Source organism: Gobio gobio, assembly GCF_949357685.1.
Source record: "Gobio gobio genome assembly, chromosome: 15".
NCBI classification, from domain to species: Eukaryota; Metazoa; Chordata; class Actinopteri; order Cypriniformes; family Gobionidae; genus Gobio; species Gobio gobio.
Window position 1 is genome coordinate 1,266,800 of NC_137108.1, and position 20,202 is coordinate 1,287,001.

Sequence of the window (20,202 nt, forward strand, 5' to 3'; positions counted from 1 at the left end):
GTGTGTGATGAGGGTCAGCTCGAGTGTGTGTGTGATGAGGGTCAGCTCTAGTGTGTGTGTGATGAGGGTCAGCTCTAGTGTGTGTGTGATGAGGATGAGCTCTAGTGTGTGTGTGATGAGGGTCAGCTCGAGTGTGTGTGTGATGAGGGTCAGCTCTAGTGTGTGTGTGATGAGGGTCAGCTCTAGTGTGTGTGTGATGAGGATGAGCTCTAGTGTGTGTGTGATGAGGATGAGCTCTAGTGTGTGTGTGATGAGGGTCAGCTCTAGTGTGTGTGTGATGAGGATGAGCTCTAGTGTGTGTGTGATGAGGGTCAGCTCTAGTGTGTGTGTGATGAGGATGAGCTGTAGTGTGTGTGTGATGAGGATGAGCTGTAGTGTGTGTGTGATGAGGGTCAGCTGTAGTGTGTGTGTGATGAGGGTCAGCTCTAGTGTGTGTGTGATGAGGGTCAGCTTGAGTGTGTGTGTGATGAGGATGAGCTCTAGTGTGTGTGTGATGAGGGTCAGCTCGAGTGTGTGTGTGATGAGGGTCAGCTCTAGTGTGTGTGTGATGAGGGTCAGCTCTAGTGTGTGTGTGATGAGGATGAGCTCTAGTGTGTGTGTGATGAGGGTCAGCTCGAGTGTGTGTGATGAGGGTCAGCTCTAGTGTGTGTGTGATGAGGGTCAGCTCTAGTGTGTGTGTGATGAGGATGAGCTGTAGTGTGTGTGTGATGAGGATGAGCTGTAGTGTGTGTGTGATGAGGGTCAGCTGTAGTGTGTGTGTGATGAGGGTCAGCTCTAGTGTGTGTGTGATGAGGGTCAGCTCGAGTGTGTGTGTGATGAGGATGAGCTCTAGTGTGTGTGTGATGAGGATGAGCTCTAGTGTGTGTGTGATGAGGGTCAGCTCGAGTGTGTGTGTGATGAGGATGAGCTGTAGTGTGTGTGTGATGAGGGTCAGCTGTAGTGTGTGTGTGATGAGGATGAGCTGTAGTGTGTGTGTGATGAGGATGAGCTCTAGTGTGTGTGTGATGAGGATGAGCTCGAGTGTGTGTGTGATGAGGATGAGCTCTAGTGTGTGTGTGATGAGGATGAGCTCTAGTGTGTGTGTGATGAGGATCAGCTCTAGTGTGTGTGTGATGAGGATGAGCTCTAGTGTGTGTGTGATGAGGATGAGCTCTAGTGTGTGTGTGATGAGGATGAGCTCGAGTGTGTGTGTGATGAGGATGAGCTCTAGTGTGTGTGTGATGAGGGTCAGCTCGAGTGTGTGTGTGATGAGGATGAGCTCTAGTGTGTGTGTGATGAGGGTCAGCTCTAGTGTGTGTGTGATGAGGATGAGCTCTAGTGTGTGTGTGATGAGGATCAGCTCTAGTGTGTGTGTGATGAGGATGAGCTCTAGTGTGTGTGTGATGAGGGTCAGCTCGAGTGTGTGTGTGATGAGGATGAGCTCTAGTGTGTGTGTGATGAGGGTCAGCTCTAGTGTGTGTGTGATGAGGATGAGCTCTAGTGTGTGTGTGTGATGAGGGTCAGCTCTAGTGTGTGTGTGATGAGGGTCAGCTCTAGTGTGTGTGTGATGAGGATGAGCTCTAGTGTGTGTGTGATGAGGGTCAGCTCTAGTGTGTGTGTGATGAGGATGAGCTCTAGTGTGTGTGTGTGATGAGGGTCAGCTCTAGTGTGTGTGTGATGAGGGTCAGCTCTAGTGTGTGTGTGATGAGGGTAGTGCTGGGCGGTATACCGGTTCATACCGAATACCGGTATTAATTTTCTTTATGATATGAATTTTGACGATACCGCAATACCGGTATATGTCGCTTAAACAACGTTCGGAACGCGGCGCAGCGCGTCATTGTTTGAGAGAGGACCCATTTCATTGATGCACTGTAGTAAGAGCAGTCAGAGCACAGTTGAGATCGCATTACAGCACAGCCTATGGCTGTATCCTATACTCTCATTCACTATTCCCTACGTTATCACTTTATTTGAAGGAGTGAATGAAAACGTGCGTGAAGTCGGACAACCGTTGTGTGTACATCGGCTGTACACTCGTTATTGCGGTGCAATGGGATAGAATGAGTGCACTCAATAACGTCCTCTAAGGTTTCGGACACCACTACAAAGCTCTGTGCCCTCCAAATAATGCTATATTTGAGGTTATGGGAGCGATGTCGGATTCAGCCCTTGATTATTGTTGAGAATTCAAACTACACGCGGCGCGCGAGAGAGAGCGGTTTCTGCACGGAGCGCTGCGATGAGTTTAACAACGCTCACCACATGGATCATATAGCACTGATATAGACCGGAGCGAGCGCGTTTAAAATTTTTATGGACATATTTCAAAAACTCTAGTGCTCTAGACATGAACCAGAAGTGTGTATGCGAGCATATTTCATCACGTCTTATTTAAATGAAATGTATGCACTGATTACACTGATAACCTATGTCTGATCACGAACGCGCTGACACGATGGATTATTCAAAACAAAAGACAATGATGTAAGTTAATAAATAAACTGACAATTCAAAGAAGAATGGGCCAAAAAGTAACTGCTTTATTCTTTCTGTGTTAAACTGAAGTGTGTCATTCGTTCCGAGAGTCCTGTTAAATGTATTGCTAATATCCTCATTTCTCTTCGTTTTGGCAGTTTGTTGTTATAGAGGGTTAGATTTTTAAAATGCTTAAGGTGCCCTCAACTCAACTTTTAATATTCAGGTGTCTGTAAGTATGATTCTAAACGTGTTGCAGGTCTGTGTTTTATTGTTTGTTGTCTCTCCACAGCATCATTTTGTTAACCTGTAGACCTATTAACTCTAGTGTGGAATTTTTCTACAATATTCACTCGTCATGACAGTAAAACAGGGCATTCTAGTCAATCTCCTGCAGTATTTCCTCTCTCAATCAGTAGAAAATGTGATTAACACCCTGTCATGCATAGGGGAAAAAATACCGTCATATACCGTGAAACCGATATAATTTAGAAAAATACCGTGATATACATTTTTGGTCATACCGCCCAGCACTAGATGAGGGTCAGCTCTAGTGTGTGTGTGATGAGGGTCAGCTCTAGTGTGTGTGTGATGAGGATGAGCTGTAGTGTGTGTGTGATGAGGATGAGCTCTAGTGTGTGTGTGATGAGGGTCAGCTCGAGTGTGTGTGTGATGAGGATGAGCTGTAGTGTGTGTGTGATGAGGATGAGCTCTAGTGTGTGTGTGATGAGGATGAGCTCTAGTGTGTGTGTGATGAGGATCAGCTCTAGTGTGTGTGTGATGAGGATGAGCTCTAGTGTGTGTGTGATGAGGATGAGCTCTAGTGTGTGTGTGATGAGGATGAGCTCTAGTGTGTGTGATGAGGATGAGCTCTAGTGTGTGTGTGATGAGGATGAGCTCTAGTGTGTGTGATGAGGATGAGCTGTAGTGTGTGTGTGATGAGGATGAGCTCTAGTGTGTGTGTGATGAGGATGAGCTCTAGTGTGTGTGTGATGAGGGTCAGCTGTAGTGTGTGTGTGATGAGGATGAGCTGTAGTGTGTGTGTGATGAGGGTCAGCTCTAGTGTGTGTGTGATGAGGATGAGCTCTAGTGTGTGTGTGATGAGGGTCAGCTGTAGTGTGTGTGTGATGAGGGTCAGCTCTAGTGTGTGTGTGATGAGGATGAGCTGTAGTGTGTGTGTGATGAGGATGAGCTCTAGTGTGTGTGTGATGAGGATGAGCTGTAGTGTGTGTGTGATGAGGATGAGCTCTAGTGTGTGTGTGATGAGGATGAGCTCTAGTGTGTGTGTGATGAGGATCAGCTCTAGTGTGTGTGTGATGAGGATGAGCTCTAGTGTGTGTGTGATAAGGATGAGCTCTAGTGTGTGTGTGATGAGGATGAGCTCTAGTGTGTGTGTGATGAGGATGAGCTCTAGTGTGTGTGTGATGAGGGTCAGCTGTAGTGTGTGTGTGATGAGGATGAGCTCTAGTGTGTGTGTGATGAGGATGAGCTGTAGTGTGTGTGTGATGAGGATGAGCTCTAGTGTGTGTGTGATGAGGATGAGCTCTAGTGTGTGTGTGATGAGGGTCAGCTGTAGTGTGTGTGTGATGAGGGTCAGCTGTAGTGTGTGTGTGATGAGGATGAGCTGTAGTGTGTGTGTGATGAGGGTCAGCTCTAGTGTGTGTGTGATGAGGATCAGCTCTAGTGTGTGTGTGATGAGGATGAGCTCTAGTGTGTGTGTGATGAGGATGAGCTGTAGTGTGTGTGTGATGAGGGTCAGCTGTAGTGTGTGTGTGATGAGGGTCAGCTCGAGTGTGTGTGTGATGAGGGTCAGCTCTAGTGTGTGTGTGATGAGGATGAGCTCTAGTGTGTGTGTGATGAGGGTCAGCTCTAGTGTGTGTGTGATGAGGATGAGCTGTAGTGTGTGTGTGATGAGGGTCAGCTCGAGTGTGTGTGTGATGAGGATGAGCTCTAGTGTGTGTGTGATGAGGGTCAGCTGTAGTGTGTGTGTGATGAGGATGAGCTGTAGTGTGTGTGTGATGAGGGTCAGCTCTAGTGTGTGTGTGATGAGGGTCAGCTCTAGTGTGTGTGTGATGAGGGTCAGCTCGAGTGTGTGTGTGATGAGGATGAGCTCTAGTGTGTGTGTGATGAGGGTCAGCTCTAGTGTGTGTGTGTGATGAGGATGAGCTCTAGTGTGTGTGTGATGAGGGTCAGCTCTAGTGTGTGTGTGATGAGGATGAGCTCTAGTGTGTGTGTGATGAGGGTCAGCTCTAGTGTGTGTGTGATGAGGGTCAGCTCTAGTGTGTGTGTGATGAGGGTCAGCTCTAGTGTGTGTGTGATGAGGGTCAGCTCTAGTGTGTGTGTGATGAGGGTCAGCTCTAGTGTGTGTGTGATGAGGATGAGCTGTAGTGTGTGTGTGATGAGGGTCAGCTCTAGTGTGTGTGTGATGAGGGTCAGCTGTAGTGTGTGTGTGATGAGGATGAGCTGTAGTGTGTGTGTGATGAGGGTCAGCTCTAGTGTGTGTGTGATGAGGGTCAGCTCGAGTGTGTGTGTGATGAGGATGAGCTCTAGTGTGTGTGTGATGAGGGTCAGCTAGTGTGTGTGTGATGAGGATGAGCTCTAGTGTGTGTGTGTGATGAGGGTCAGCTCTAGTGTGTGTGTGATGAGGGTCAGCTCTAGTGTGTGTGTGATGAGGATGAGCTGTAGTGTGTGTGTGTGATGAGGGTCAGCTCTAGTGTGTGTGTGATGAGGGTCAGCTCTAGTGTGTGTGTGATGAGGATGAGCTGTAGTGTGTGTGTGATGAGGGTCAGCTCTAGTGTGTGTGTGATGAGGATGAGCTGTAGTGTGTGTGTGATGAGGATGAGCTCTAGTGTGTGTGTGATGAGGGTCAGCTCGAGTGTGTGTGTGATGAGGATGAGCTGTAGTGTGTGTGTGATGAGGATGAGCTGTAGTGTGTGTGTGATGAGGATGAGCTCTAGTGTGTGTGTGATGAGGGTCAGCTGTAGTGTGTGTGTGATGAGGATGAGCTCTAGTGTGTGTGTGATGAGGATGAGCTGTAGTGTGTGTGTGATGAGGATGAGCTCTAGTGTGTGTGTGATGAGGATGAGCTCTAGTGTGTGTGTGATGAGGGTCAGCTGTAGTGTGTGTGTGATGAGGATGAGCTCTAGTGTGTGTGTGATGAGGGTCAGCTCTAGTGTGTGTGTGATGAGGATGAGCTCTAGTGTGTGTGTGATGAGGGTCAGCTGTAGTGTGTGTGTGATGAGGATGAGCTCTAGTGTGTGTGTGATGAGGGTCAGCTGTAGTGTGTGTGTGATGAGGATGAGCTCTAGTGTGTGTGTGATGAAGATGAGCTCTAGTGTGTGTGTGATGAAGATGAGCTCTAGTGTGTGTGTGATGAGGATGAGCTGTAGTGTGTGTGTGATGAGGATGAGCTGTAGTGTGTGTGTGATGAGGATGAGCTCTAGTGTGTGTGTGATGAGGATGAGCTCTAGTGTGTGTGTGATGAGGATGAGCTCTAGTGTGTGTGTGATGAGGATGAGCTCTAGTGTGTGTGTGATGAGGATGAGCTCTAGTGTGTGTGTGATGAGGGTCAGCTGTAGTGTGTGTGTGATGAGGATGAGCTCTAGTGTGTGTGTGATGAGGGTCAGCTGTAGTGTGTGTGTGATGAGGATGAGCTCTAGTGTGTGTGTGATGAGGGTCAGCTGTAGTGTGTGTGTGATGAGGATGAGCTCTAGTGTGTGTGTGATGAGGGTCAGCTCTAGTGTGTGTGTGATGAGGATGAGCTCTAGTGTGTGTGTGATGAGGATGAGCTCTAGTGTGTGTGTGATGAGGGTCAGCTGTAGTGTGTGTGTGATGAGGATGAGCTCTAGTGTGTGTGTGATGAGGGTCAGCTGTAGTGTGTGTGTGATGAGGGTCAGCTCGAGTGTGTGTGTGTGATGAGGATGAGCTGTAGTGTGTGTGTGATGAGGGTCAGCTGTAGTGTGTGTGTGATGAGGATGAGCTGTAGTGTGTGTGTGATGAGGATGAGCTGTAGTGTGTGTGTGATGAGGATGAGCTCTAGTGTGTGTGTGATGAGGGTCAGCTCTAGTGTGTGTGTGATGAGGATGAGCTCTAGTGTGTGTGTGATGAGGATGAGCTCTAGTGTGTGTGTGATGAGGGTCAGCTGTAGTGTGTGTGTGATGAGGATGAGCTCTAGTGTGTGTGTGATGAGGGTCAGCTGTAGTGTGTGTGTGATGAGGATGAGCTCTAGTGTGTGTGTGATGAGGATGAGCTCTAGTGTGTGTGTGATGAGGATGAGCTGTAGTGTGTGTGTGATGAGGGTCAGCTGTAGTGTGTGTGTGATGAGGATGAGCTGTAGTGTGTGTGTGATGAGGGTCAGCTCGAGTGTGTGTGTGTGATGAGGATGAGCTGTAGTGTGTGTGTGATGAGGGTCAGCTGTAGTGTGTGTGTGATGAGGATGAGCTGTAGTGTGTGTGTGATGAGGATGAGCTCTAGTGTGTGTGTGTGATGAGGATGAGCTCTAGTGTGTGTGTGATGAGGGTCAGCTCGAGTGTGTGTGTGATGAGGGTCAGCTCTAGTGTGTGTGTGATGAGGATGAGCTGTAGTGTGTGTGTGATGAGGATGAGCTCTAGTGTGTGTGTGATGAGGGTCAGCTCTAGTGTGTGTGTGATGAGGGTCAGCTCTAGTGTGTGTGTGATGAGGGTCAGCTCTAGTGTGTGTGTGATGAGGGTCAGCTGTAGTGTGTGTGTGATGAGGATGAGCTGTAGTGTGTGTGTGATGAGGATGAGCTGTAGTGTGTGTGTGATGAGGGTCAGCTGTAGTGTGTGTGAAGCGCTTCAGGCCGCCGCTTTAAGCCTCTGCTGCTGTGTTTGTGTCAGTGGACAGACTGAGTGAGCTGCTGCTGGGCTCCTGTGCTGATCGGCCTCAGTCCTGCAGGGACAACGGCGGACACACACAAGGACACTTCACCTCCAAAACAACAGGTACTGGACTCACCTTCAGCTTACGGCACGCTCTTTGGGCAAGAGGACGTATTATGGGATTGAAGGCAGTGTATAACTGAACTCCTCTCATATTCGCAGATGAAGGGACGATCTCCGTCAACGGGACCCATGAAGGAAACGGCCCTTCTGCTCAGGTGAGTGTTGACACACCCCAGAGAGTGGAGATGCTGCAGTGCACACTGGGCTGATGGTTTTAATGGCTTTCACAGGACAGGAACGGGAACCAGTTGCAGGACCAGACCTTAAACGAGGTACAGCTGGAGCTCTGAGGACTGAGGTATGAGGAGGAGAGCAGAGCTGACCTCTGACCTGTGTGTGTGTGTGTGTGTGTGTGTGTTTCAGGAGGTGTGCCAGAGGCTGGTGACGCTCAGCACTCAGCTGCACGCTCTACAGGTCAGGAGGACACGCCCCATAATCTGAAGGCCACGCCCCATAATCTGAAGGCCACGCCCACCGGGGGAAAAACAATCCAACGCTCTCCATTGACTTTGCATTGCGTGAAGCGGCTCCTTGTCATTTCAGACTTATAACAAAAAACTGAACAATGTCTAAAAGCTGATATGTGACAAAGTGTACAGCAAACAAGCTAAACAAAACCCACAACCAAAAACCCAGACGTTTTTATAAGCTATTGACCCAAAAAACGACACACTAGAGGAGAACGTCATCAGAGACAGGAAATATCACATAAAACTGACATTTGGATATTTGACTCAACAGTGACACATATTTACTACACACACACACACACACACTGAGACACACTGAGTGTCAGGATCCCCAAAATGTCCCCATTCTTCAGCTGAAGTGTCACTTCGTATTGCCTGTATCCACTTTTATCTTCTTAAACGCTCGTTTTTTTGGGTCGACAGCTTATAAAAACTTATTTCTGTGTTTTTTAGCTTGTTTGCTGTACACTTTGTCACATATCAGCTTTTAGACATTGTTCAGTTTTTTGTTATAAGTCTGAGATGACAATGAGGCGCCTCACACAATGCAGAGTCAATGGAGAGCGTTGGATTGTTTTCCCCATAGATATCCATAATAAAGGCTAGATGTCTTACAGCGGAGACTCTACTGTCATCACCGGCGGCCATCTTGTCACAGGCAGGCCTCCTGATGATCTGCATGAACACAAATACTCTTATCTCACCGAAATCTGGACGGATTTACAAATGGTTTGGTTTCTTATAAACGTTATTAACATGGCTATAATTCTGGATTAGGGATCGACCGATATGGATTTTTTAGTGCCGATTTGTTTCCTCAGCCTCAGCCGATGACGATACGGGCTGCAGATTTTCTTGAGCCGATATTTGGAGCCGATACTGCTTTTGCTCCCTCAATTTACATCATAAAAATGACACAATGATCAGGATGATGACAATTTAAAATTTACAATTTGAAAAAGGAACATTTATTGAACTAAAATTTTTTTTTTAACAAATAGTAAAAACAGGTGAGGTAGAACAAGAAAAAAAGAGTTCAGTGGTGAAAATAAATTCTGAAAATAAATGTTTAAGCATAAATAAAATAATGACACTATTGCTCACAGTATCAACAAGCGAGCAGCATAATAAAGTGCACACTGACTGCACTATACTTCATTTAAAACTATTTACAACCTAGTCATTTAATGCTTACACTCTAAAAAATGCTGGGTTAAAAATAACCCAAGTTGGGTTGAATATGGACTAACCCAGCAATTGGGTTGTTTTGACCCAGCGGTTGGGTTAAATGTTTGCTTAAAACAACCCAATCGCTGGGTTAGTCCATTTTAGTGCACTTCACTGAATCTCTTGTAGAGCAACACCAGCGGTAATTCAGGAGAAATCTCCCAATGCTCCACGTGAAACTTCAGTCTTTCCACCTTTTACCATCGTGTCAATTCTCAGCTGATTTTGATTAATATGCGCGAGGGAGAGCGAGAGAGTTTGAAGACGGTGAGAGCTGCCCTGAGGACGCCTGTCTGGAAATAATGCAGGGGAAAATATCAGCGAATGCAGAAGCCTTATATCAGCTGATACACGTAAAAATCACAAATATCGGCCGATATATCGCTCTAACACTAATATGGATGCTTGAAAAAATTATGAATAATTATTCATAAGTATGCAGTGTCATAACTACATCTCTGACGTTTATAACAAACCAAACAGTTTGAAAATCGGTAGAAAATTGAGCAAGTGATGGTTATTTAAAAGTGCAGCACCATTAAAACACAATGAGTGAGCGAGCTGAGTGAGACAAGATGGCCGCCAGGAGCAGACGTCGACCTCCATTGGCCAGCAGCGGACGAGACATCTAGCCTTTATTATGGATATCTATGGTTTTCCCCCCCGGTGTGGGCGTGGCCTAAATACGTCTGTATCCAGATGCTGTGGCAGTTATTATGGGAATGCATGTGTTGATGGTGTGTGTGTGCAGGCTGCGGTGATCCGGCAGGACTCCATCATGGAGGTGTACATGCAGAAGGACTCGAGTCCCGCTCTGTCCCATGAGCCTCTGCTGGAGGCGGAGCTACAGCGCAGCTACAACCTGCTCCAGGCGGAGGTGGTCCGGCTGCGGGCCGCCCAGAACAAGACCAGCAATGGAGGACCGGCTCAAAAACCAGAGCCAATGAAAGCCCACAACGCCTCTGAGGAAGCGGCAGATCGGCCGGATGGCCAGCAGGAGGCGCTGTCTCCTCGAGCGGACAGTCCCAGAGGTGAGGAGATGCTCATCAGGCTTATGCACATCATTGAGATACAGTGTTAAACATCAGCCTGGGTGTGGAGGACCTGCAGGGCGTGTGAGCTGAAGCCCGGATCAGCAGAGGCTGGGATTGGGATCATCTCATACCCCTTCTCCACCAAGGCAGAGCTAGAGCTGGTCCAGAGCCAGAGCTAGTCCAGAGCCAGAGCTAGTCCAGAGCCAGAGCTAGTCCAGAGCCAGAGCTAGTCCAGAGCCAGAGCTAGTCCAGAGCCAGAGCTAGTCCAGAGCCAGAGCTAGTCCAGAGCCAGAGCTAGTCCAGAGCCAGAGCTAGTCCAGAGCCAGAGCTAGTCCAGAGCCAGAGCTAGTCCAGAGCCAGAGCTAGTCCAGAGCCAGAGCTAGTCCAGAGCCAGAGCTAGTCCAGAGCCAGAGCTAGTCCAGAGCCAGAGCTAGTCCAGAGCCAGAGCTAGTCCAGAGCCAGAGCTAGTCCAGAGCCAGAGCTAGTCCAGAGCCAGAGCTAGTCCCAGTTCATAGTTGGTTCGACTGAGGAGCTTCTAAGAACCGTTTGCTTTTCCACATGCTGAGAGCCACAACAGAGCCGGTCTTACGTCACTGTATACGCCTGATCTCTCTCAGCAGCGCTAGTGTCCTCACTTTTCAAAATGCTTATAAATCACAGAATGAGTTTTTTTTCACAGAAAGTGAACTGCACAGTCTCCTGTGAGGGCTAGGTTTAGGGGCAGTGTGTGTGTGAGTGTGTGTGTGTGTGTGTGTGTGATGGGTAGGTTTAGGGGCAGGGGCAGTGTGTGTGTGTGTGTGTGTGTGTGTGTGTGTGTGTGTGTGTGTGTGATGGGTAGGTTTAGGGGCAGGGGCAGTGTGTGTGTGTGTGTGTGTGTGTGTGATGGGTAGGTTTAGGGGCAGGGGCAGTGTGTGTGTGTGTGTGTGTGTGTGTGTGATGGGTAGGTTTAGGGGCAGGGGCAGTGTGTGTGTGTGTGTGTGTGTGATGGGTAGGTTTAGGGGCAGGGGCAGTGTGTGTGTGTGTGTGTGTGTGTGATGGGTAGGTTTAGGGGCAGGGGCAGTGTGTGTGTGTGTGTGTGTGATGGGTAGGTTTAGGGGCAGGGGCAGTGTGTGTGTGTGTGTGTGTGTGTGTGTGTGTGTGTGTGTGTGTGATGGGTAGGTTTAGGGGCAGGGGCAGTGTGTGTGTGTGTGTGTGTGATGGGTAGGTTTAGGGGCAGGGGCAGTGTGTGTGTGTGTGTGTGTGTGTGTGTGTGTGTGTGAGTGAGGGGTAGGTTTAGGGGCAGGGGCAGTGTGTGTGTGTGTGTGTGAGTGAGGGGTAGGTTTAGGGGAAGGGGCAGTGTGTGTGTGTGTGTGTGTGTGTGTGTGTGTGTGTGTGTGTCTGTCTGTGTGTGTGTGTGTGTGTGTGTGTGTGTGATGGGTAGGTTTAGGGGCAGGGGCAGTGTGTGTGTGTGTGTGTGTGTGTGTGTGTGTGTGTGTGTGTGTGTGTGTGTGTGTGTGTGTGTGTGATGGGTAGGTTTAGGGGCAGGGGCAGTGTGTGTGTGTGTGTGTGTGTGTGTGTGTGTGTGTGTGTGTGTGTGTGTGTGTGTGTGTGTGTGTGTGTGTGTGTGTGTGTGTGTGTGTGTGTGTGTGTGTGTGTGTGTGTGTGTGTGTGTGTGTGTGTGTGTGTGTGTGATGGGTAGGTTTAGGGGCAGTGTAAGGGGATAGAAAATACGGTTTGTACGGTATAAAAACCATTACGCCTATGGAATGTCCTCACATTTCACAAAAACAAACGTGTGTGTGTGTGTGTGTTTCGCCTGACGCTCTGAGACTGTGTGTGTTTGTGTGTGTGTGACTTACAGTTTATTACTGAGATTTTGGGCAGTTTCCCAGGAGGTGATGATGTTCTCTAGAACACGAGATGGAAACGCCGCTTTATTCACCATATTCCAGTTACTCCAGTTTTTAAGTTACATTCACAACTGTCTTTGATCGCGACAGCTAATGAGACTTACAAACAAACTTAAAAATAAACCAGTAATGTCGTGGCTGTCAACTCACCGTCCTGTCATGATAAATCATAAACACTCAAATGAATCTTTCAAATCAAAGTCAAGTGTGTCATCGAGTGGAGTGTGTGAAGCTGTTGTGATTGACCGGAGATGTCCGTGATGTTTCAGATCTGCAGGATATCCCGGAGGAGAGCGAGTGTGGGACTGAAGCTCACAGTTAACATCAGCATCTCTGCTCCAGCACACACACACACACTCGGCTGTGAACACACTCCATGCCCACAGAGGATCTGGGACCAGTCGGATCTGGGCTTCCGGTCACATGGGCAGATCCACAACACTATGAAGAGCTGATCCAGAGTCAGCGTCAGCGGACGAATCCAGATGTGCTCGGAGAACAGTTTCTGCTTTATCACACACACTGAACGAGTTCTGCTGCGAGCAGGCCTTTACTCTTCACTCTTATCGCATTTTATATTAAACATAGTTTAGAACAAGCAAGTCTTTTTAAAAGATGTTTGGACATTTTCCAGTTGTGCTATTTAAAGGGTTTCTGCTGTATTCTGTGTGGCGAACGGACTGAAGGTAGAAATGAAGGAACTGTAGTTTCCTCTTTAGCTGTGTGTCATTATATCCCTGAAGCTGGTCGAATAGTTTCCTCTTATAAAGGGTTATGAATCTGCACGGCTCAAAGATATTAATGTTGATATTGATAACAGAATGTAGAGGATGACATGATTGTGTATTCTTCTCTGGCTCACACTAAATCTCATGTGGATATTGTCTATGTTTGTATAAATGTCTGAGGAAGAAAAGCATCCTTTAATCATAGCTGGTCAATCATTGCTTATAAATATAATGCAGTCTTTATGTTTTGCATATTCATTGTGCCGTGTTTAAATATATGCCTGTAATCATCTATATAAACGCATTGATGATCCAGTCACTCGCTTTCTTGACCCTTAAAGAGACAGTGAGGAATAAAGTGAAGATTATTAGAGGCACTTGAGAGTCTGAGAACAGCATCTCCAGCACTTTCATTCATTTACAAACACATGAGATCAGAAATCTGACTCAAACCAGAGCAAATCTCTGCCAGTGTGCTCACAAACATCAACTTCAGTCAAAAGCAGGTCATTTTCACACCCAATGATGAGATTTGCTCATGTTTGAATCATAAACTCACTTCATTCTGTTCACAGGGTTCCCACTCTGTCATCAACACCAGATTCAAGGACTTTTTAAAGCACCTTTTATTTTAAATCAAGCACAATAAATACACTAAAGGAGTGTGTGTTACTGCCAATATATCAAACACCTACTGTACCTGTGTGTATCATTAATGCACTAACGCTAAGGCACACACTGACAACTACAATACAACTTCTGTTGTGAACTTTTCTCTTCTAAAGTGTAGGAAACTCAGAAGATGAAGACCAGGAGACGTCAGGATCAAACAGAAGTTATTCTTTTAATGAGAACTCTCTCTGCTGCAGGACGTCCGAAAACAGTCTGATTTAACAGTACAAAATAACGCAATTTACCTGCATTTCAGGGGGAGGGGTTATACAGCAGTGGGAGGAGTTATACAGCAGGGGGAGGGGTTATAGAGCAGGGGGAGGGGTTATACAGCAGGGGGAGGGGTTATAGAGCAGGGGGAGGGGTTATAGAGCAGGGGGAGGAGTTATACAGCAGGGGGAGGAGTTATACAGCAGGGGGAGGAGTTATACAGCAGGGGGAGGAGTTATACAGCAGGGGGAGGGGTTATAGAGCAGGGGGAGGGGTTATACAGTAGGGGGAGGGGTTATACAGCAGGGGGAGGGGTTATAGAGCAGGGGGAGGGGTTATACAGTAGGGGGAGGGGTTATACAGCAGGGGGAGGAGTTATAGAGCAGGGGGAGGGGTTATACAGTAGGGGGAGGAGTTATGCAGCAGGGGGAGGGATTATATAGCAGGGGGAGGAGTTATACAGCAGGGGGAGGGGTTATACAGCAGGGGAGGGGTTATAGAGCAGGGGGAGGAGTTATGAGCAGGGGGAGGGGTTATAGAGCAGGGGGAGGAGACATTCAAAATAGGGACACACCCCAAACATCAGCCGTAATTCAATCAGCATAACAGTGCCATTCAAATGCACAGATGCTAATCCAATCACTCAGGCAGGATTGCTCTAAACTTGTCATGGTAAATAGTCAGGAAGTGCATAAAGACAAAATACTTAATGTCTCAAACACTTACACGGCCTGACGTAATCTCCTTAGAATTTCCTCAAGTTTACTTCAAAATGTAAAACACAAATATAGATCATGTTTTCAGTTATATTCTATTACATTGGAACCTAAATATAACAATGTATACATTTGTAATCCCACACTTCCATTGAGGAAACATTTCCAATTTTCCAGGAAAGATGCCGTTTGCAGCTCTTATTCCTGCTTTTAACATTTATTTCACACTAGTTTTAGTTCTTTTTTATAAATCATCACTTCATTAAAACATCAAAATATAGAGATAATATTGTATATTTGAAATCTCCAATTAAATGAAAAGATATGGACAAGTTCATTGTTAGGCATTAAAAATATGCAAAATTATTTATTAAATTAAAAAAAAAAAAATATATATATATATATAAACCAATTTGAACGCTTTTAAGACCTGCACATATATTATATTTAACAGATATTATTGCTGGCGTAATAACAGCCTATTTCAAATGTTTACATGCTTTTCTTCTTCTTTTTTTTTGAGCGCTGATGAAATATTGCTCTTGTAAATTCTGGCCAGCATAGATCTTTAAAATGCATCCAAATTACAGCAAAGCGCAACCGTACGGTGGCCTGCAGGGGTCAAAAAGGATATAAACAGTGAATTTTGAAGTGATCTCATCTTGAAAAATCTTGTGGATTCGGACGGCAATTAAATCACCACAAGAAGAAAACAGAGGGTAATTGGGTCGGGACTTTTTAACGCGGGTGGAGGGAGAAAAACACTGACATTCTGGATTCAGCCAATAAAATCACAGACTAGCCCCTGACAATGAGGAAAACACCTCACAACCCCACAAGAAAACAGGGCTTCTGACAGTAGATGGCGCTCACAGCAGAAATATAGAGAGATCTTCCTCCTGTAATGTGGTTTAGTTCTGGCTTTGGCTGAGCATGAAGGCTAATGTTTGTAATAGCACACGCTACGCTAACAAAACACAGTTCATGCTTAATTCAGGCACTTTCAAGGACCTGTGTTTGTTTTCAAGAAGTGTGGGAACCCTGTGTCCAGTTTCTCTTCATTTCTGCAGGCGTGTCATTAAATGTGTGTTGCTTTAAGGATGTGTGGAGTTGGAAACAGAAATCCTGAGGGAGATCATCATTTCTGCGGCTCGTGTGATTGATCTGATTAGTTTTATCGTTTCTTCTTCAGTGGTCATTGTTCTGGCCTTTAATGCTCAGATTAAATGTGCCGGACTCTCGTTCGTCTTCTGGACACAAATGAAGAGATTTGTAATGAAAGGAAAGATTTCTGTCCTCCATTGACAGGCTAAGCAACTTCAGAAAGTTGATCAAGAGAAACGGATCCGTACGGATCATGGAGCGGATTATTCCAGATGTTCTGAAGAGACTCCATGGCTTTATATGATGAAGGAAAGTCTGACGGGTTTGAGGACATTAGGAGAGGAAATGACCACAGGATTCTCATTAATGGGGGAACTGGCCCTTTAAGAGACGGACGACTGTTGATTTATTCATCCCTGACTCGGCATTATACAGGAAATTACACTTTATGAACGGATAGCGCCCTCATTTAATGCCATGATGTGGAATTTAAGACTTTCTGCTCAAGTTTAAGACATTTTAAGGTCAAATCAAGGCTGATGATTTGAAGATTGTCCGTTCACATGAACCTCAGAGTATCTAGAAGAGAGGTCAGCTGCTGATGATGCTTTTATTGATGATCGTGTCGTGAAGTGACCAATGAGAGCAGCTCGTCCAGCTGCTCCTCCAGATCCGCTCCGTCGTTCCGGATGATCCGGTCAAACTCCAGTCCCTGATCCAGCCCACACTCGGACTCACCGTCATCCACACCTGTGGACACACACACCGTTAGATGCTCCTCTGGTGTGTGTGTGTGTGTGTGTGTGTGTGTGTGTGTACCTGTGGTGAAGGTCCAGCCCCGCTCTGCCCTCGTCTGCTCGGACGCCTCCACCCGGACACACACACAGCGGCCGGGAAACTCCTGGAGGAACCACTGCACATCAGACCTCCTGCGGCAGTCACTGACGACCTGAGAACACCAGAGCGGAGGATGACAGAGGAGTGAGTGTGTGTGTGTGTGTGAGTGAGTGAGTGAGTGAGTGTGTGTGTGAGTGAGTGAGTGAGTGAGTGAGTGAGTGAGTGAGTGAGTGAGTGTGTGTTTGTGTGTGAGTGAGTGAGTGAGTGAGTGTGTGTGTGAGTGAGTGAGTGTGTGTGTGAGTGAGTGAGTGAGTGAGTGTGTGAGTGAGTGAGTGAGTGAGTGTGTGAGTGAGTGAGTGAGTGAGTGTGTGTGTGAGTGAGTGAGTGAGTGTGTGAGTGAGTGAGTGAGTGTGTGTGTGAGTGAGTGAGTGTGTGTGTGAGTGAGTGAGTGAGTGTGTGTGTGAGTGAGTGAGTGTGTGTGTGAGTGAGTGAGTGTGTGTGTGAGTGAGTGAGTGAGTGTGTGTGTGTGTGTGTGTGTGAGAGAGAGAGAGTGTGTGTGAGAGTGAGTGAGTGAGTGTGTGAGTGAGTGAGTGAGTGTGTGTGTGAGTGAGTGAGTGTGTGTGTGAGTGAGTGAGTGAGTGTGTGTGTGAGTGAGTGAGTGTGTGTGTGAGTGAGTGAGTGAGTGAGTGAGTGTGTGTTTGTGTGTGTGTGTGTGTGTGTGTGTGAGAGAGAGAGTGTGTGTGAGAGTGAGTGAGAGTGAGTGTGTGAGTGAGTGAGTGTGTTTGTGAGTGAGTGTTTGTGAGTGTGTGAGTGAGTGAGTGAGTGAGTGAGTGTGTGTGTGTGTGTGTGTGTGTGTGAGAGAGTGAGTGAGTGAGGGTGAGAGTGTGTGAGTGAGTGATAGTGTGTTTGTGTGTGTGTGAGAGAGTGTGTGTGAGAGAGTGAGTGAGAGAGAGTGAGTGTGTGAGTGAGTGAGTGAGTGTTTGTGAGTGTGTGAGTGAGTGAGTGAGTGAGTGAGTGTGTGTGTGTGTGTGTGTGTGTGAGAGAGTGAGTGAGTGAGTGAGTGAGGGTGAGAGTGTGTGAGTGAGTGATAGTGTGTTTGTGTGTGTGTGAGAGAGTGTGTGTGAGAGAGTGAGTGAGAGTGAGTGAGAGTGAGTGTGTGAGTGAGTGAGTGAGTGAGTGAGTGAGTGAGAGTGTGTGTGTGAGTGTGTGTGTGTGTGTGTGTGTGTCTGGTGTGTGTGTGTGTGCTCCTGTACCCAGATGGGCCGTGAGGCGTGTTCTATGGCCAGTCTGCAGAAGAATCCTGAGTCCTGTCGTCTCTTCATCTCACCCCAGAGGATCATGTCGGCTCGATGGCTCTCCTTATACTGACCACAGCCCAGCAGCTCCTCATAGTCCAGCCCATGATCCTGACCATCACACACACAGACACACACACACACACACACACACACCGCTCCAGAAGTTAATGCTGGTTCTGATTAGGGGTGTGGCAATATACCAGTATTGGCAATAACCTCAATATTTAAAATGGTCAGGACTGGTGTGATAACATGACTACAGTAAATGCTCCAGTGTCCAGAGTCCGAGCCGTGTTTTTCCTCCTTCTCTATCACACACTACTGCAGCCATAAATATAGTTCAGCTTTGTTTGTAATGTCAAATTTGTTATATTTCGTTTCGTTTCTTTATTAAGTTAATTTAGAAAAAATGTTTGGGGCAATTTTTGTTTGTTAAATTAAAGTTTTTGTTTTTTAAAGTAACGACCAAGTGGCTGACAGTGAGTGAACCGCACATTTGATCAATTTATCCTCTCAAATCAACACTGGACTTGTCTGGCCTATAGTAAATCTATAGATATAAAACACTTCAAGCATATCACAGTGTTAGTTTAAATGTTTACTATCACCACCATCACAGTAAAAACGCAATTTTGACAAGATGAGGCAGACTCGCACGCAACGGCTACACAATCTAAACTATAAAAATAAAAACATGCAGGTTGTCTTGCCTTACACCTCTCCACAGAATGAAGAGAAATCCAGTCTTCAGTTTCCACTCTATAGGCTATGCAAATTCAGTTCACCACAACGACAGCAACAGATATGAGCTGTGTTTGATTTATCGGCTCAAGATCAAAGTGCGCAATAGGAGAACGAGCGTTTAACGAGCATTAGTCTCATTAGTTTAATGAAGAGGAGTGTGTTTCTGAGCATCTGATTCTGAGCCTTGAGCTACTTTCAGTTTCACTGGCGGCCGTTTGCGTCTTCTTGAAGCCCTTCAGCACTCGGAGTCCTGCGCATTTCATAGATTCTTTTAAAGAAGGAATAATGTATATTCTTGTATTTGTATTTGCAATCTAATCATGGCCAATAACATTTATGTTAATATTTATCATCATCATCATCATCATCATCATCATCATCATCATCATCATCATACTGTTGACAGTATTTTCTCTCTTGTGATTTCATAGGGCGCTTCAGTAACAGAGTATTGCCCTGTGTTTATCATTATCCAATTATGTTTGTTCGGTAAAAAATAAAACAAGGTAAAAATTAGTTGGTAACACTTTACAATCAGGTTCATTAATTAACATTAGCTAACATGAACTAATAATGAACTGCACTTATTAATCTTTGTTAATGTTAATTTCAACGTTTACTAATGCATTATTAAAATCTTGCTAACATTAGTTAGTGCACTGTGAACTAACAAAGAAGATGAACTAATGCTGAACTGAGGTGTTGTTCATGGTTAGTTCATTAACTCAGTGTTTCCCAACCGGGGTGCCGTGTAAAAGTCCTTCAAATATATACTTTTTTTTTCCAAATTATTCTCTCTTTGTAAACTTTGTTCAATGCATGCGAGTGCTGCCGTATGTTTGAATATGACCAGTAATGTTCGCCGTCATCACCCGGGTTTAGTGCCAGAAGAGGCGAATGAGAAGTCGCGCGCGCTGTGAGAAAATGTGTCTCTGTGCTCTCATCCGAGAGCGCGCACACATCTCACAGCGCGCACACGTCTCACAGCGCACACACGTCTCACAGCGCACACACGTCTCACAGCGCACACACGTCTCACAGCGCGCACACGTCTCACAGCGCGCACACGTCTCACAGCGCGCACACGTCTCACAGCGCGCAAATATTGAGTTCTCTTTCAAGTCTCGCTCTTGAAAGGACAAACTCACACAAAAAGTATGTCAACGTCCATCTTGATGAGTATTCTAGCAGACATAGTCTGTATATGCCTTAAGTAAACTTTATACAGTCGAGAAAGATGACGCATATCCATGCATTAGGTCTTAAAGGTCCCATGGCATGGCATTTTTCTATTATTTTATAATGTTTCCTGAGGTGTACTTATATTGTTAGTATGACTTTTACATCATAAAATGTCATAATTTAGAAATAAAAGGCATTTTTTCTATACTGCTGTTTGCCCTGTGGCTGAATGCCCTGCTTCAAGAGGCGTGTCTGCTGTGAGACTTCAGTAAAAACGCCCACTGTTGTGATTGGCTGACATCTTTGCATTTTAAATGAGCGGAGGGGGCGTGGTTTAACGAGGCACAACAAAAGACAAGGACATCACTTACTGCTCTTGATTGAATAGCTTTTGTAAGTTTAATAGGATTAATCTTTAATTTATACACTCAAATATGCAATGTTATTTTACATTTTATCAATTTCTGTACCTGAAAACTAATGTTAGACGTACCTGAAAAACCTGAAAAGCATAGTTTAATTTAATAGTATCTTTGCTTAATAGTATTTATTTGTGCTGCTGCTTGTATTTAAATTATTTGTTCTTCTTATTTTCTTTATTTTTATTTGACAGTAGTCCTTTTTTCCCTGAACATAGCAAATACTGAACCGTACCGAAACCGTGAACCTAAAA

The 20,202-nt window shown here is 46.0% G+C and overlaps 2 protein-coding genes across 2 annotated transcripts in view; one reads left to right on the top strand and one right to left on the bottom strand.

The window, feature by feature from the left end:
* arhgef2b (rho/rac guanine nucleotide exchange factor (GEF) 2b) overlaps window positions 1–13,443 on the top strand; it is a 75,296-nt gene extending 61,853 nt beyond the window's left edge. Inside the window, exons 16-21 of the mRNA XM_079837767.1 lie at window positions 7,314–7,418; window positions 7,518–7,573; window positions 7,649–7,690; window positions 7,782–7,832; window positions 9,867–10,146; window positions 12,308–13,443. Of these exons, the coding sequence (XP_079693893.1) occupies window positions 7,314–7,418; window positions 7,518–7,573; window positions 7,649–7,690; window positions 7,782–7,832; window positions 9,867–10,146; window positions 12,308–12,360 (587 nt within the window). The 3' untranslated portion in view covers window positions 12,361–13,443. The remainder of the gene's footprint in view (window positions 1–7,313; window positions 7,419–7,517; window positions 7,574–7,648; window positions 7,691–7,781; window positions 7,833–9,866; window positions 10,147–12,307) is intronic.
* A 1,441-nt stretch (window positions 13,444–14,884) lies between these two features.
* The window catches only part of pmvk (phosphomevalonate kinase), a 6,395-nt gene continuing 1,077 nt past the window's right edge, over window positions 14,885–20,202 (bottom strand). The window contains exons 3-5 of the mRNA XM_079837372.1: window positions 17,559–17,711; window positions 16,288–16,417; window positions 14,885–16,218 (exon numbers count right to left, since the gene is read on the bottom strand). Of these exons, the coding sequence (XP_079693498.1) occupies window positions 16,079–16,218; window positions 16,288–16,417; window positions 17,559–17,711 (423 nt within the window). The 3' untranslated portion in view covers window positions 14,885–16,078. The remainder of the gene's footprint in view (window positions 16,219–16,287; window positions 16,418–17,558; window positions 17,712–20,202) is intronic.